Below are 16,021 nucleotides of genomic sequence, written 5' to 3' on the forward strand. Positions count from 1 at the left end.
GACTGCGTGGTTGGCGAAGTGCAGCCATGAACCGAGCTGAATGGAGAAGTCTTTTATGTGCAGCACAGGCCACTCCGGCCTTAGTCTGATGATAAATAAATAAAATACCATGTACAATAACCTTACCGAACATTGTTCGCAGCACATTTTCCTTGAAAACCCAGGCCTGGTAGCGGGTCACTTTTTAGTGACTTGGTCACTTTTTTCGGGTAGGTCACTAAAAAGTCTCTTTTTTCGAGCTCAAGTCCCTAAAGTCTCTTTTTCTCGTAAAAAGTCACTATTTTTAACTATTTTGATCAAAATTAAAAGTTGGCGTTCTAAACCCAAGTTTTGTGAGGTAGGGAGAAAGACGGCTTTGGTAGGTTTTGTTCTATTATTGTAAGGGGGGTTTTTTTCGACCAAATGTTATGAAATTTGGCCACAATATTCTTTGATATGCAAAGAATGTTTAGGCCAAATTTGAGCATAGTCAGTCATAAAATATCCCCCTGTCAATAATAGAACAAAACCTGCCAAAGCCGTCATTCCCCTACTCCAACTAGCATGGGAAAGAAATTTAAATATTGTACCGCTTGATAAACTTGCTTTACAATAAACTAATGGATGTATGAAAAAATAACTCCTACATCTTGTTAGCCCGAAAGTTGATCTTAATTTCTTCGTGCCTTCAAATTCCCACGGCGGATAGCGACGTCAATCGTCTAGACGCATGGGCTATAGAGCGTGGGTTTGATTCCCGCCCCGTAATGAGGAAACTTTTCGTGATCGTAAAATTCTCTACCGGTCCACTGGGTGTTATGTGTCCTGTCCGTTGTTTAGGTGTTAAGTGTTCAGTATGTACGACCACTGTTTGATGACGGTGCTCCTGCCTTTAAAAAAACTTGGCCAGCCTTTTTACTCGGTTATATCAATAATAATTCAATGGACGGATTCTAAGTCACTATATTTATGAATATTTATACTGCGGGGAAAGCAGAATGCGATCGAGAATCCAAACATATTCGAGAGCCTAACTGCAGACCTTTCTGATTTTCTAACATATGTGAAAAATGTTTTTCCAATCAATAATATCCATAATCAATTAAACTATTCAGATAGAATCTTTTTAATTCTACGTGTACTTCCTGGTGTTTCAAATAAAACAAATGGTGAGCGAGGAACTGCTGAAATGATCAAACTATCAGTACTTGAGGATTTCGCAAAATATATTCTGAAGATAGTTTGTACATTTAAAATTGCATAAACTTTGAAATTTTCAATGAAATAACTGTGAAATTGTGAATATTTTTTAATTTTAAATTAAAACAATCGTTCGACAATCCTAAGAAACTTGTTTTTAAAGAATTTTGGAAACATAAACAAATTATTTATGTTTAAAAATATTTCTTTGGCCTCCGGCACGAATTTGTGCTATGGTTAATTGTGAATTAATGCAATCCCGAAGCAAAATTTAACGTGTTTAAAACTCTTTTAAACTTTTAGAAATTATTGTTTACTAAAAAAATCTTATATAAAGTATAAGAAACCCCTGATTTATTTTAGAGGAACTTCAAAAGTTTATCTCTGTATCTGACATCGAGCTTTTAAACTCAAAAAAAAAAAAATTTTAATTTGTTACTACACCCAACCGGTGGTTGTTAGATATTTAACAATTCTGTATAAGAACCTACCAAAACCTGTAGAAGAGCTAGTATATGCGAAAATGCTAAATTCTTATACAAATATTGTATGAGACCTTACAATTTTGCAAGCTTTTCTTACAATATTTTGTTCGTGAGCTTACATTGTATTAAAGTCTATCAATTTCGCATATTCCCAGTTCTTATATAGGTTTTGGTAAGTTCTCATACAGAATTGTTATAAACAGTCTTATTTCTGAACAGCAATATTTTTTTTCAATTTTTAAAAGTTTTTCAAACCAGCAGTAAGATCTATTTTAGATTTATAAGCTTTGTGAGTCGAAATAATTTGATACAATTATTTACATTCAGTCATAAAAAAGCATTTTCACATACAGAGGTTGTTGGAAAAACATTGTTCCCCACAATAGTGTAGATCTTGCTGGAAAATTGTTGTTTAAATTAAAAACATAGTTCTGTCTAACAACTTTTTACTCACTGCCTTTTATCAACTTCATAAACAAGTCGAGTCAAGTACGAGACCCAGAAGACGACCTTACTGTTGAGGTCGAAATACATATCTGTCAAGATACAATTAAGTGGTGGAATTAAATGGGATTGTACAAACTCGTCTTATGACAAGTTCATAAACAAGTAATTTTTGAACACTTTTTTCTACATCAACAAGTGTTACTGGTTAAATTAATCCATATCTTATTCATCAAGTTTTCACGCGCGAGAAAACTCGTTTGCAATTTTAAAAGAGCTTGAGTTTGTCATGCAAAATTGCTTCGTTTCACTCATTTATCGAAAAATCAATCAAGGCGAAAATACAAAAAATCTAAGGTGAGTCATTTAGATAATTCGAATCATGCAAGATTTTGCCATGATTTAAATCGTACATTGAGACCTTAAGTTTCTCTTGTCACGAACTGAAAGTCACTATTTGTTCACTTTTTCTGCAAATAAAGATCACTATTTGGTCTCTTTTTTCGTCAACGTTGGTCACTAAAGTCACTATTTTGAGCAGCATTGATCGCTACCAGCCCTGCATATGCAGTTTCTTAAACAAACGGTTCACTTATTCTTAACCTTTTTACTCACAACAAGTTGCATTCAACACAGAATGCTGTATCCTTCCCAATTGAAAATTGGCCAGATCGGATTATGGGCTCAAAAGTTATGGTTAAAATATTATTTTGGATAACGCTAGAAAAAAAATGGATTACTAATTTTGTTGTTGTGGAATCGCCTAATTTTGATAAATCAGGTTGATATCTTTTTGGTCGTTTAACGGTTAAAAGATCAAAATCTATATATTCTGTTGTAGCAGAAATTTTTTACTGTGACATCAAATTGAAAACTACTCCTGCTGTCGATAAAAGCAAATTGAAAACTAATTTTGATGTTGATTTTCGTTAACAAAATAAGGGCATAAGAAGATTAAATAAAAAAAATAACTTCACCACATCTCACTATTCCTTCATTTCCTATACAAGCTTAACATGAACATAACTAAAGCCATACTTTTCTGCATGAACCAGCTTTTCCTCTTCGCTTATAAAAGTGTCGACTCACATTTTCATCAGGTGATTCAATCCAGCGTCCCAAGACTAAACGCTGGATCGAATCAAGAAACGATAATGAATTGTCGATTTCTCGCTGCTGACTCAATTCATATACTTTTCAACTGGCAGCGATTGAATACGCTCAATTGCAACTATGTAATCAACCCGCTATTACAATCTGATTGAAAATTTGATGCACACCAAATTACTAGATTTAAATACCAAAATTGTGAGATTTTCATTCAGGTATTGTATAGAAAACTTGCAAAACTGTAAAGTTCGATCCTTGACCCCTTCCGCACATTCAAACTCGATTGCGAATTTGAATGAATGCATCACGTCTGAGTTTTTCATACTAAAACACATCGTTTCACTCATATATCAAGAAATCGTTCCAAAAAGTGTTTAAAATCAATTTGGGGACGATTTATTGTTTATCCATTTATTGTTTATTTATTAATATCCACGCAAGTGTATCCATTGTTCTCTGCTGTTTTTAACTAAGGAGAGCGAAAGAAAACCTACGGTGATTCAACTCAGTCATGAACAGTGCTGGTAAAATCATTCATAACACTCAATCATTGAGCGCTTCCGCGAGAACGGCTAAAACGGATCATTTCACTCATTTCTCAATAAATCATTTCGCTCCAAAAAGTGTTCAAAGCCAATTTGGGTGCAATTTATTGTTTACTCACGCAAGAGTATCCATTGTGCTATGTATTGAACGTTAATTTACTGTTAGTTACGAAGGAGCACAAAAGAAAACCTACGATGATTCAAATGGATGGATGTGATTCAACTCACGTTTGATTTGAATCGTTCATGAGTTTTTTGTTTTTGAGTTTTTCCCAACACTGGCCATGAGTTATTAGATAAAAGACTAGTTGAACTTACCTGCCTTTGCATTAAAAATAATAACCCAAGCATATTCTTGCGAATGGACTATGTTGAATTGGTGGAAAATCTTTTTTTTTGCAGAACAATTTGGCGTAGGATATCAGCAAGTATTCCCACTTTCGGTAGGCTACCCGAGCATTCGAAATAACTCAATAATATCAAATGTTGATTAGATAGCAAAATGAGATATGAACATGATTGATATAAGAGATAAAAGATCAGACCACAATATCAATATTTTGCACTAAAATAACATAAGAAGATCAAGTTATGCTAGTTGTAATAAGTAATCAGTATTATGTGCATTAAGTTCTTATCCATTGCATATTTTGATAAAAATAATATTTCGGTGCAAATATTGTTGCACAAATCATGATATTATCTCCCATATAAATCAAGTCTATATCATTCTTATTATTATCTTTATTAATGAGGTTTTCGGACCTGGGCCGGTTCACCTCGCAAGTCTATATCATGTTTTGTTATTCTGTTCATGTCTTCTTCCTGGGTATTGCGCTTCGGTACATCCATCTAAAGCCGCAACTACATCTTTAAGCTCAATTACAAATAGCTGCATTCTCGAATGAATAATAAATCTGTATATTTATGCAGAGATTGTGGAAAATGAAATGCTGCTACATTTCAATGCAGGATAGTGAGACTAGCATACTGCTCTGCTGTTAAGAAATGGTTTGAGGATCATAAATTTGACGTCATCCAGTGGCCGACACATTCGCCCGAGATGAATGACCATTCACCTGATTGAAAAGGCTTAGGGAGATTGTTAAGGTGATGATATAATAAAGCCGGGAATCGGCCATCTTGAAAAAAACGTGCTTTTTCTTATATTTTTTTCAAGAGCACGATTTGATAGAACCATAGCAATAGGGATGAAACAATGGTAGACCGTTTCGCTTACTTTTACTGAACAATCGTCTTTAATTTTGGAGCTGTACTAGCTAAACTAGCTTAACTATTACGTCAGATTTTGGCTTTTATGAATAGGAGTATAAAAACCTGTGATGAGTTGAAATTAATCATGGACTGAATTATAAAATCACCTTAATGAATATGTGAATGCTGTGGGGGCCTTCCTCAGTCGCGCGGTAAGATGCGCGGCTACAAAACAAGACCACGCTGAAGGTGGCTTGGTTCGGTATGTCTAGAAAATTTATGGGTTGGAAATTTTCTCGACTTCCCTGAGTATAAAAGTATCGTGTTAGTCTCATGATATACGAATGCAAAAATTGTAACTTGACTAAGAAACCTCGCAGTTAACAAATGTGGAAATGCTTAATAAATACTAAGCTGCAAGGCGGCAATGTCCCATTGGGAGATGTAATAAGAAGTAGAAATGCTTCTAGTAGTAAAATAGTTTAGTAGAAAAAGTTTTCAGTTCAAAATTCGATAATCCGTGTAAAAAAAGATTTATGATTTCTCGACAAATCATGCAAAATGGAGCAACTTTGCAAACATTTTGTCTCCGCCGTAGAGCTGCTTATAAGTTCAATAGGCGTTAGACGTTTGAAGCCTTTTCAGCAGATTTATGAGAGATTTGTTGATATAAGATCGACAATAAAACTAAGCAACTAGCTATGGCGATTGCTATTATAAATCCGCTTTAAGAATTGAATAAATCTAAGAAGCATGTAAAATTGTTACTTGGGATGAGACGATACTTGAATTTATTTTTGGTTTTCCGTTCGCATTAATAAAAGTACGTCTAGGTGAAGAATGAATGTGTCTGAGTTTCACAAAATAGCTTCATGAACATAACTGCATTTTTTATTGAGTTTTGTGCATTTTTTCATATTATATGTGTATGAAAATAAATACAAAACAAAATGTTAATATATGAGCTCACATGGATTAATATGGGAAGGGCGAGAGAGACTTCACAATCAATAAAAATATCGATTAGGAATGTATTCACATTTTCAGTGAAATCTGGCATTTATTATAATTACTCTTCAAAAAAAAATCACCAGAAACTATTTAGATGTCCAACCATAAATTGATATTCAAAAGTAGGAGACTTTACAAGAGACTTTGTTTAGCTGCTGCGCTGCCTATACGAGTATTTATGCTAATGGACGATACTCAATCAAGCCATGCTCACTTACCGTTAGTTTAAAATAAGTTGGAATGTCAAAGTATTCTCGGCGGGAATCGTTGACAACAACGAACGGTGACGCTGTGACGTTGCGGAGGCCTTTGAGCATGGCCAACAGGAGTGCGCATCCCAGCGTTATCAGTATGACGTAGAGCCCGTCGTGTGTTGTGTAGAGATTAATCATCTCCCATCCGCCTCGCCAAGTGTTCACGCATATCGTGCCGTAAATTTCCGTATACAGTCGCGAACCAACGAAGAACAGTAATCGATGTTTGTCGGCGTTTAAGTGCTGTCGGATGGTCGCCTGGAATATGTTGAATACGAGGTGCCCTACCACTCCAACGGATAACGACACTAGTAAGCTAGTTGGAAGATCTTCAGGATAGATGTACTCGCCGGCGAGATTCCACGTGGCCCGCCAGTAACCGACCACGAGGGGTCCTACGATTAACGACGCGTATAGGTTGTCTAGCAGTTCTAATAATAACCCGTGCCAGTTTCCGGGTTTGGGATTGCTGAGGCCATCCTCTATTCCAACTATGCTGCCACGCATAATGTTTGAACTTTCGCCGTTTGGAGGGTTTCTTCATATAAAACTAGTTGTATGCAATTGCATGAATCACACTGGGCACTATAATACTTTTCATGAGCTGCGAAATCGAATCAACACGGTAGGGTTGAGGCCTATAACTTTCGTTTTGGTGCGTTACTTTGGATGCTGTTCTCGTTTCAGTTGCTTGATTCGTTTCATTTCCTTGTTCGCGAGCACTACATTACACCAATTACGTTATCACTTATAATCCGAGGGAAGACGCTTTCAAATAATGCCGCGCGATTTATCACACTAACTCCCGAGTCGGTATTCTGTGATAAGAACTACCGTGCAGCAGCCGCTTCACTTCAACGAGGTAACAATCTTTCTCTGAATGGGATATATTTACCGTCAGCCGTATTGTTTTATATGATGACAAAATTATGCGAGTGGCTATCCATGCAATCTGCTTATAACTGGAGGTTCTCGAATTTCTTCGGAACATGGCCTATTTTTAAGAATTATTTTGTACTTATAACTTTGATAGTTCTTATAGATTTTTTTTTTATCGGCACTTAATCTCGAAGCCGGTATATTGTAACCCATCAGTTTTATGATGAATGTACATTATGACAACTGAAAGTGTGATTTCTATATTTTTTATAACTATTGGCATGTAATAAAATCTTATCCCATATCTTGTGTGACCTCTCGGCGCGAGCGGAACGCGACCTAGAGATTGAAAAGCACTGGATCACAAGATAAGTTTCTTCAACAATTACAAGAACGTTGGCGCCGGGACTGTTATGAGAGAGTGCCATCCAATGATTCTATAAGATCGAAAACCGTTTATTGTGCTTTTGAAGATTTTAGAGAAGAGTTATTGTTCCGGTTCTATAGCTCATACCTCCCATATTCATCCTGTCAAAAACAAAGGAATTAGGAGCAACTTGATTTGTTCTTGTCTTGAAATTTTTCAGCGGTTAGGACATATGTTATTGAAAATGCAACAGATACTCTAACTTTTTTTTTTGCAATCTGAACATCTTAAGTGCACGTGGACACCAGTTAGTTCCGGTTCAAAACAATTTGATTTCGGCATAAATATCTAAAACCATCGTTTATTACGGTGTTTCCGTGATTAATAATAGTGATTAGGGTGATTCCTTTATTTCGTATCCTTAGGATGTACGGAAAAAAATTAAAAAGATTTCAATCCAGCTTACAAGTGTGCTGAAAAGCATATCACTTTTTCGATTTTGAATTGGGCCGGTACAATTTTTAAAAATTATGTCTCTCCTCTCTGGTTGTTTTTCGGTAAAAATTGTCATTTCGAGGTGTCAATAATTAATTTTCAGAAAATTTTATGTTCTTCTAATACATTCTTTAACAAATCCTATGAGTTTTTTATTTCATTCTCGACTTCCTGAACATAGCATTGTACTCGCCACATAAGAGACATACTTATGAAATGGGGGGCATAGAAAAACTTTCAATTAATAACTAGCTAATAGAATATTAAGTAAGTAAAGTAAGTAATAGAATATTGAAATCTGCTTTATTTTTGCATGATCGTGTAATTTTCAATTGATTTTTATTTTGAATTGAGGTCGATTTGTTTTTTTTCGTTTATTTTCATGCTCAACATATGTGCAACAAATAAACGTAAATTTACAAAATATTTCATCAGGGTCACTGTCTTGGCTATGATTTTGTAGCCCAAAAACATGTGTTTATTGAAACCTCATATTTTTCTCAATTTGTATATCCCTTTCGATTCAGCTCGGTAAATTGAGCAAATGTATGTTTGTGTGTACAAAAGTTAGGAAAAGTATTAGTCAGCTTTTCATAAACACAAAAAATATGTATGAAATATTGGCATTTACAGGTTCTGCATGGTTTTAATAGAAAAATGTAAGCTTTTCAGACGGATGATGTATTAAGCTACTACATACGTAGAGGAAGGTGGACAGTTGCCGGCACTGGTCGGGTGTAGGCACCCAGACGTAACTTTTAACAGATAACAGATATGGAAATTTTGAAATATTTCATGCATGCGCTATATAAGTACGATCTTTTTGTGCCCATTATTTGCTTAGTGTTACAAACGAAGTAAAACGAAAAGGTAAATTTAAAGGTAGATCATCAATGCTTTCAGAGGAATATTTCCTTATGTAAATGAATAGAATATTCAGAAAATTGTCGCCCATATACTTTTACTTTAACATGTTCAGTTTTTTTTTTCAAACATGCTGTCAAAGCAGATAGAATGCGCGCCGCATTGTACAATTTTTCAATCGAACAAAGATCGTGGGAAAAGTACACGGTGGACAATTTTGAACGTGAAAATGTTTCGAAAACTGTTAAAGGATTTTAAGAAGACCGAGCAAGGAGATTGGTAAAGGAGATTGGAAGGCCAAAGACACGAAGCAACTCATAAATAGGATCAGAAGCATCATCCAGAGATGGTCGCCGTCCAACGGCCATGTGATCTGCAAGATTAAACTACGCCGCACGGCAGACCACGGACTATATGCCATTATTCATTAATCTAAGTTTAAAGATTGAGGCCAACTCTTTATATAACGTATATCAGATTGAACTAAACTTCTTTGTAGTTTTCTTCCCGAGCCATTCTTTTCATTACCGCTATTTAGTGGCCACCCGTTATTATGAAAAAAATTCATCAAACTGCATATAAGCTTCCATTTGTGTGCAAATATCACCCCTTTGTTCAATTGGGCGAAAGTTATGAACCAAGAACAAAAGGGTGCCGACAATTGATCACCTTCCCCTACTTATATCCTAGGGCTTGAAGATCCCTGTCTAGGCCAATGGAAGTTGTTTGGCTTGCTTAGGATGCGGTGGGGTTTGACAGTGTGCTCTGTTATTTTTTTTATAAAAACCTGCATGTATCCGCAAGCAGGTTCTACCGAGTGAGGCTCAAATCGCACAAGCTTAAGTCCGGGTGTTTAGTGGGACACTAAACAGACCTGACACGACACGCCTTCCCGAGAGCCATGAGGTTTGCGCAGGTCCAATTATCGGCCTGTAGAACCAATCATTACCAACGGCATAAAAGATAATATGACTCGATACAATCGGCAACGAATAAATGATCACGTACGAAAGCTTTGAACATGGAACTGCGAGTTGCTAAGTTTCGCAGGTCGCGACAGGACAATCTATGATCAGGGATGGAATCCAAGTAAGAATGAAAAAGTCTCTCACCAATCATTTCTGTATACATATACGATATGTAGCTTACCGCGAAAGACCTTTTTCGCATGCTGTCATGATAAAGAACTGATTCGGGAGGCTATAAGTCTTTATAAATTTCTTTTAAAGGCTCCAAACGCGGAGAGCAAATACAAACATTCCAAAATGTCACAATTGACCTTTCCCGTCAAAAATTGTTTCTCCTTTTTTTGTCCTAGTCGATTCTTTGGATTATTTCAAGACAATTTTTCCAAAAAAACATATTTTTTGAAGCCTCGAACTATTTAAAAAATCAAAAACTAAAGCCTGTCCACTAGGGTGGCTCAAATTAGTATGGGAAAAACTTTGTTCAATTTTTTCGATGGGCCGCCGTCTTATTCGGTTCTATTTGATGCCCTGATGCTCTGGACAAAATTTCAGCCAAATCGGTCAACGTTTGGGCGGTGCTAAACTCGTTGGAAGTTTATATGGAAAAATGTATGCAGAAACATCCAAAAACAGTAAATTGCAGCTGGACTACACAACTTACGATGAAGAACTATGATACTCATTCAGATCTTGAAGAATTTAATACAGAACTAGTCGACCCGGCAGACGTTGTCCTGCATAGTAGGCGAAAATGCGCGTTGTGAACTGCCCATGCGAAATATCCATATGAATCTTAATTTTAGTTTTTCACCATTTAATCAATCTTACTCGTGATTTTCGCATGAGGAAATATCATATAAACCCGTCGGAAACGATAACGAACATATCTGCTGAAGGAATGAAGAAAATCCATCCAGCCGTTTTCGAGTTATGCGGATACGAACACAGACCATTTCATTTTTATGTATAAGATGTTATGCAGAAAACCGCGAGAAGATTCGAGTTTGCCCGGCTAAGTTATTAGCATTTCTCTGCAGTGGGGTTTGAGCAAATTTCGTTTCTTTTACCTTTGAAAAGAAATAAATTCACCCCTACAACACTCCAGTAAAATGCTAATATCTTTGCGTAATAAACTCTAATCTTCTCGCGGTTTTCAGCATAACATTCTGTATTTTATTTTACAAGAACTGAATTAGTATCATGGTTCTTGATCGTAAATTGTGCCGTCCAACTGCAAATCACTGTTTTTGGATGTTTCTGCATACATTTTTCCATATAAACTTCCAACGAGTTTAGCACTGCCCAAACGTTGACCGATTTGGCTGAAATTTTGTCCAGAGCATCAGGGCATCAAATAGAACCGAATAAGAGGGCGGCCCATCAAAAAATTTGAAAAAGTGTTTTTTGAGCCACCCTACTGTCCACGTTAAATTTCGGACACCCATCTTCCAACGCGATTTTTAAACATTTTACCAACCACTGAGACGAACTATTTACATGCCAGCTCAATCTTTACACTTTACCGCTGTTTTCAGCATGTTTTAGCTCTCGTCCAAACTGATGAAATGGCGACAAATCAGTTGAACATTATCTAACTGTCCGAAATTTAACGTGGACAGGCTTTATACCCGAAAAAGTGCCGATGTTCGTTCAAAATCGGGCAAATGTTAGGCCAATCTTGAAAAACAGCACTTTTTCGATTTTTTGTTTTATATTTTAAAACTAAGTATTAAAAAATGAAAAAGGCGACAAAAAATATGGGTTCTTTGGGGAAGTTTACCTTAAATAAAATAAACAATCGATTGAGCGAATCAAAATTTTTGACGGGAAAGGTCAATTATTCAAATAGTCATGCACTCATCTATTAGTTTTACACTGAATATCAATATAAAAGTTTCTACCATGACAAACCAGGTATATAAAAGCTCTCAAGAGAAAATATGATTTTACATAATCTGAATTAGGCAAAAGGAAAAACCAATAAAAATGCATTCATCAAATTATTTGTTGTTAAAATTCTAATTTTAAGGAAAGGTTCCCTTTTGTGGAAGCATTTTGCTGTTTTTGACGTAACACTCTTGAATGAAATATTTATATAGTTTATATATGCCTGTCAATGGAAATCTTTAGACTTTACTGAGACAATTACTGACCATGAGCATCATGACCGTTCATTTCGTAGTTGCTACTCCGTGGTTGACCAGAACAATCGCAATTGCACAAGGAACCAATGGATGGAAGCATGGGATTTTGCTCTCCAACCTAAATGTGCACTCTTTGAGAGCTCTAGTATTTTTAATGGTCGATAACGGGCGCTGGCCACGTCCTCACGGTGTATCGGGGATGGGAAGGAAATGATGATGCAATTACTCGCCCACTGCAAGCCGCGAACACCTCTAAACTCGCCACGAGTTCATGCGGAATTTTATTGGAATCTGGGAGTTAGGTTCTATGGCAGAAGTTTGTCTTGGTTAACGGGTTGCCAATGTGATAGTAATGAAAGGTTGGATGCCGAAACGAGCTTTTTCGCTCATTTCGAATTCTAACAGTTACCTGCTAGAACTTGTCAAGTTTTAGGTATAGGATAGAACAGCGGTTCTCAACCTTTTTCATGAGAGGTACCCACACTCAGTTTTTGTTTCTGCAGCTCGGCAAAATTCGCACAGCCGTGTGCCCAGCTGATATCCCGTCAAAAATTAGGCTTGTTAGCTAAGTTTCTGCAAATTATTTGCTGATTTTCAGCAACTTTGACAGATATCTCGGCGAAAAACATGTGTACTGGGGCACGGAACTCATAAGATATATGAAAAACTGGACGTAAAAGCTAACGGGATACATGGCTCTCTATATAGTGGGCTGAAATTTTTATTATTCCGTGAAACTTTCCAACTCACATTAAGTTTAACCAGCAAGCTTCCATCAGGACTTTTATCACTATGGGAAGCTTCTGCGCCTCTTGAAGGGAGGTTTCTGAGCATCTTCAATGAAGGCTTCCTACATACCTAAACGTCAGATTTTATTTCGGTACAATAAACTAACGAAATGGTCAGCAAAGCTTACATTTACTGAAATCTCGTTGAAAATTTAAACATAATTGGCGAGAATAGGTATTTCTTATTGATTGCAATTACTCGGTAATAAAATTTGCCATAGTGACCGGTAAACTTACTTTTTGACTGAATTTCGGTAAAGCTCATCTGTCAAAAAATACTTTGCTATTAGACTCAACACGTGTCTGGAAATAGTATTGAGCTAATGCAATTGGAATATTTTAATGTAAAAATACGTGAATATATTAAAATAATCACTATTAGTAAACGTTTAAATCATTACTTAATACTGTTTTAACTACATTACATTACAGTATGTCCCATAAAAAAATACGAAAGTTTTCAATAATTTTTTTTTGGGTGGCTTTAAACATTATTTTTACTGTTTTAATGCGTGTGTGTAATCATCTGACTATAATATACTCTGAGACAATGTAAACAAAACAGTGGTTCGCGAGTAAAAAAGCTAAGAAAAATGTACGTAAAGGAGGTTGTGACCAGTTTGCTACTTGCCCAAAAGCCCATAAAACAAGTTGCAATGATTGTGGGATGCCACCTGGCTACCGTTTACCGTATTCAACGTTCACTCCTTGATGAACCACGTCCACGGAAGCCGGGAAGTGGCCGTCCACGGTTCGCTCGCACACCGAAGGTCATCAGATCAGTGAGGCGAAATCCTATCAGATCGATCCGGAAATTGGCTAAGGAAGCCAATATTTCAAAAACTACCGTGCAACGGTTGGTCCAAGATGACTTAAAATGTTCGTCCAGGGCAAGAGTAAAGCGTCACCTTATAACGGACCGAATCAAACAACTACGGCTGGAGCGCTCGAAACGTTTGGTGTCAGCATTAAAAAAGAAGCATACCTTCATCGTATTCTCCGATGAGAAAATGTTCACCATCGATCCCGTATCTAACACACGTACAGACAGGTTTATTGCGCCGAAAAAGATTGAGGATGTTCCAGAGAACGTCAGAGAACGTGACATTCAAGTTCACAACCGTTTTTCAGGGCAGTTGCGTCCAATGGCTTGAAAATGCCTCCAGTATTTATCAAAACTGGATTAAAAGTTAATACCGAGGCTTACATGAACATTTTGAAGGACCACGTTCTGCCATAGATGAAAGCCAACTTCGGAGCACACCAACACGTCATTTTCCAACAAGACGGAGCACCGTGTCATACCTCAAAAAGGACTCAAACCTGGCTGACAGAAAACATGGAATTTTGGCCAAAGGACATTTGGCCTCCTAGCAGCCCGGACTTGAATCCTTTGGATTACTCAATATGAGCATATGTTCAGACTAAGGCCTGTGAACGTTCTCACCCCAGTGTTGGCGCCCTGAAAGCTTCCATTACCAAGGCATGGAACTCGATGTCTGATTCATACATTCAGAAGGTATGCTCTCGATTCCGTCCTCGTTTGGAGAAAGTGATCGAGAACATATTGAGTAATGTAATCATGGATGGCTTAATAAATGATTTCCTGAATAAAATTATGATTTTTTAATTTTATATGAAAAAAAAACTTATTTGAATCTGAGATATGGATTTTCGCATTTTTTATGGGACATACTGTATGTATATTCATTGAAATTAGAAATTTCCCAATACGGAAAGTATGTCTTCGTGTGCTGCCGATTGGATACATTCCCCCTTCACATAAAACCAAATCAAGCCGTAATATGGAATTGGGAGAAGACAACTACAAGTGTTCCACGTCTACTCGATTTGATCGTGCCCACCCAACTGAAGATTAGGAGAAGGACATAAACTTTTTCACCTTTTTCAAGCCGAAAAGTTCCGAAAAAGACAGAATATCCCGTTAAAAAGACTTCATATTTTGTGCGGCTTTTCGTCTTTTTTGCGAGATATGGCGGCGTCTTTTTCGGGACTTCTTTGCTTGAAAAAACTTGTGCCGTTCGCCTCGCTGAAAATAGTGGATAAAATTAACAATACCGTTGTGGTAAAAAAAATCGACCTACGAAATTTGCTCTCCCCTCGCTGTATGAAATGATCGAAATACATTAACTAAACTCCCAATGTGTTTGCATTCGAATTTATTTACATTTAAGAACAATAAATATAGATAAACATTATATGAGCTCTTCGGCAAAGTATTACCGAACAGATCGGTAAACATTTACGAACAGGTCGGTAAATTTTTACAGCTGAAAATTTCATACAGATTACGACCAGTCGGTAATTTGAACTTTCACCAAGATTATTACCGAGATCTCAGCTGTTGGATTCTCGGCAAATTGTTTTGCTCTCTTTTTGAAATAAGGCTTTCGATCCTCTTAAAAGAAGGCTCCCAAGCCTCTTGAAAGGAGGCGTCCAGGCAACTTAAAACGAGGCTTCTGCGCTTCTTGCAAGGTGACTTCTGGGCCACTTCAAGAAGCCTTCCGAGCCTCTTGAAAGGAGGCTTCTAAGTCTCTTTATAGGAGGCGTCCGGGCCTCTTAAAACGAGGTTTCCGGACCTCTTGAAAGAAGGTTTTCGGGCCACTTGAAAGGAGGCTTCCGAGCCTCTTGAAAGGAGGCTTCCGGGCCTTTTGAAAGAAGGCTCTTAGATGTAGGCTTACGAGCCTCTTGAAGGGAGTCTTCCGAGTCTCTTGAAATGAACCTTTCGAGCCTATTGTAAGGAGTATTCAGGGCCTCTTAAAACGAGGGGTCCATGTCTCTTGAAAGAAGTCCTCCAAGCCGCTCGAAATGAGACTTCCAAGCCTATTGAAAGGAGGCCTTCGAGCTGCTTGGAAGTAGGCTTCCGATAAGCGTAGAAGGATGCATCTAATCTGCTTGCAACGAAACAACTGAGCTTCATGCCTCTCAAACTTTTAAATTCTAGATTTTGGTTCAGAAGCATATTTTTAACACATTCTTTAACAGTTTTATTTCATTTTTATTATCAATATGTTTTGATTGGAATTACGTCCGCCATTACGCATTTTTGTTCGAGGTACCCCCTGGGGTTGAAAACCGCTGGGATAGAAGATGGAGACGGTATGAGAGCCCATTTCCAGTTCTAGCAAAGATACAAAGTAGGAGGAATGGAGGAATTTTGCATTAATTATAAAAAAAATGAATGTATTTATTTGTTAAAAAAGTTATTTAAGCTCTTTTAGTGTTTTCACCTGTCATAAATTGTCCACCATT

The 16,021-nt window shown here is 37.0% G+C and overlaps 2 protein-coding genes across 8 annotated transcripts in view; one reads left to right on the plus strand and one right to left on the minus strand.

The window, feature by feature from the left end:
• LOC134212127 (glucose 1,6-bisphosphate synthase) overlaps positions 1-16,021 on the plus strand; it is a 340,080-nt gene that overhangs the window by 89,026 nt on the left and 235,033 nt on the right. The gene's annotated exons all lie outside the window — the stretch shown is intronic.
• LOC134212129 (uncharacterized) overlaps positions 1-16,021 on the minus strand; it is a 100,777-nt gene that overhangs the window by 8,415 nt on the left and 76,341 nt on the right. For 3 of the 5 annotated variants that reach the window (XM_062689711.1, XM_062689709.1, XM_062689708.1), the window contains exon 2: positions 6,208-7,119. The exons of 1 other annotated variant lie outside the window; for it this stretch is intronic. In XM_062689711.1, coding sequence (XP_062545695.1) covers positions 6,208-6,750 — 543 coding nt within the window. In that variant the 5' untranslated portion in view covers positions 6,751-7,119. The remainder of the gene's footprint in view (positions 1-6,207; positions 7,120-16,021) is intronic. One more of the 5 variants, XM_062689710.1, reaches the window with a different exon arrangement.

The sequence above is a fragment of the Armigeres subalbatus genome, chromosome 2 (assembly GCF_024139115.2).
Source record: "Armigeres subalbatus isolate Guangzhou_Male chromosome 2, GZ_Asu_2, whole genome shotgun sequence".
In the NCBI taxonomy this organism is placed as follows: Eukaryota; Metazoa; Arthropoda; class Insecta; order Diptera; family Culicidae; genus Armigeres; species Armigeres subalbatus.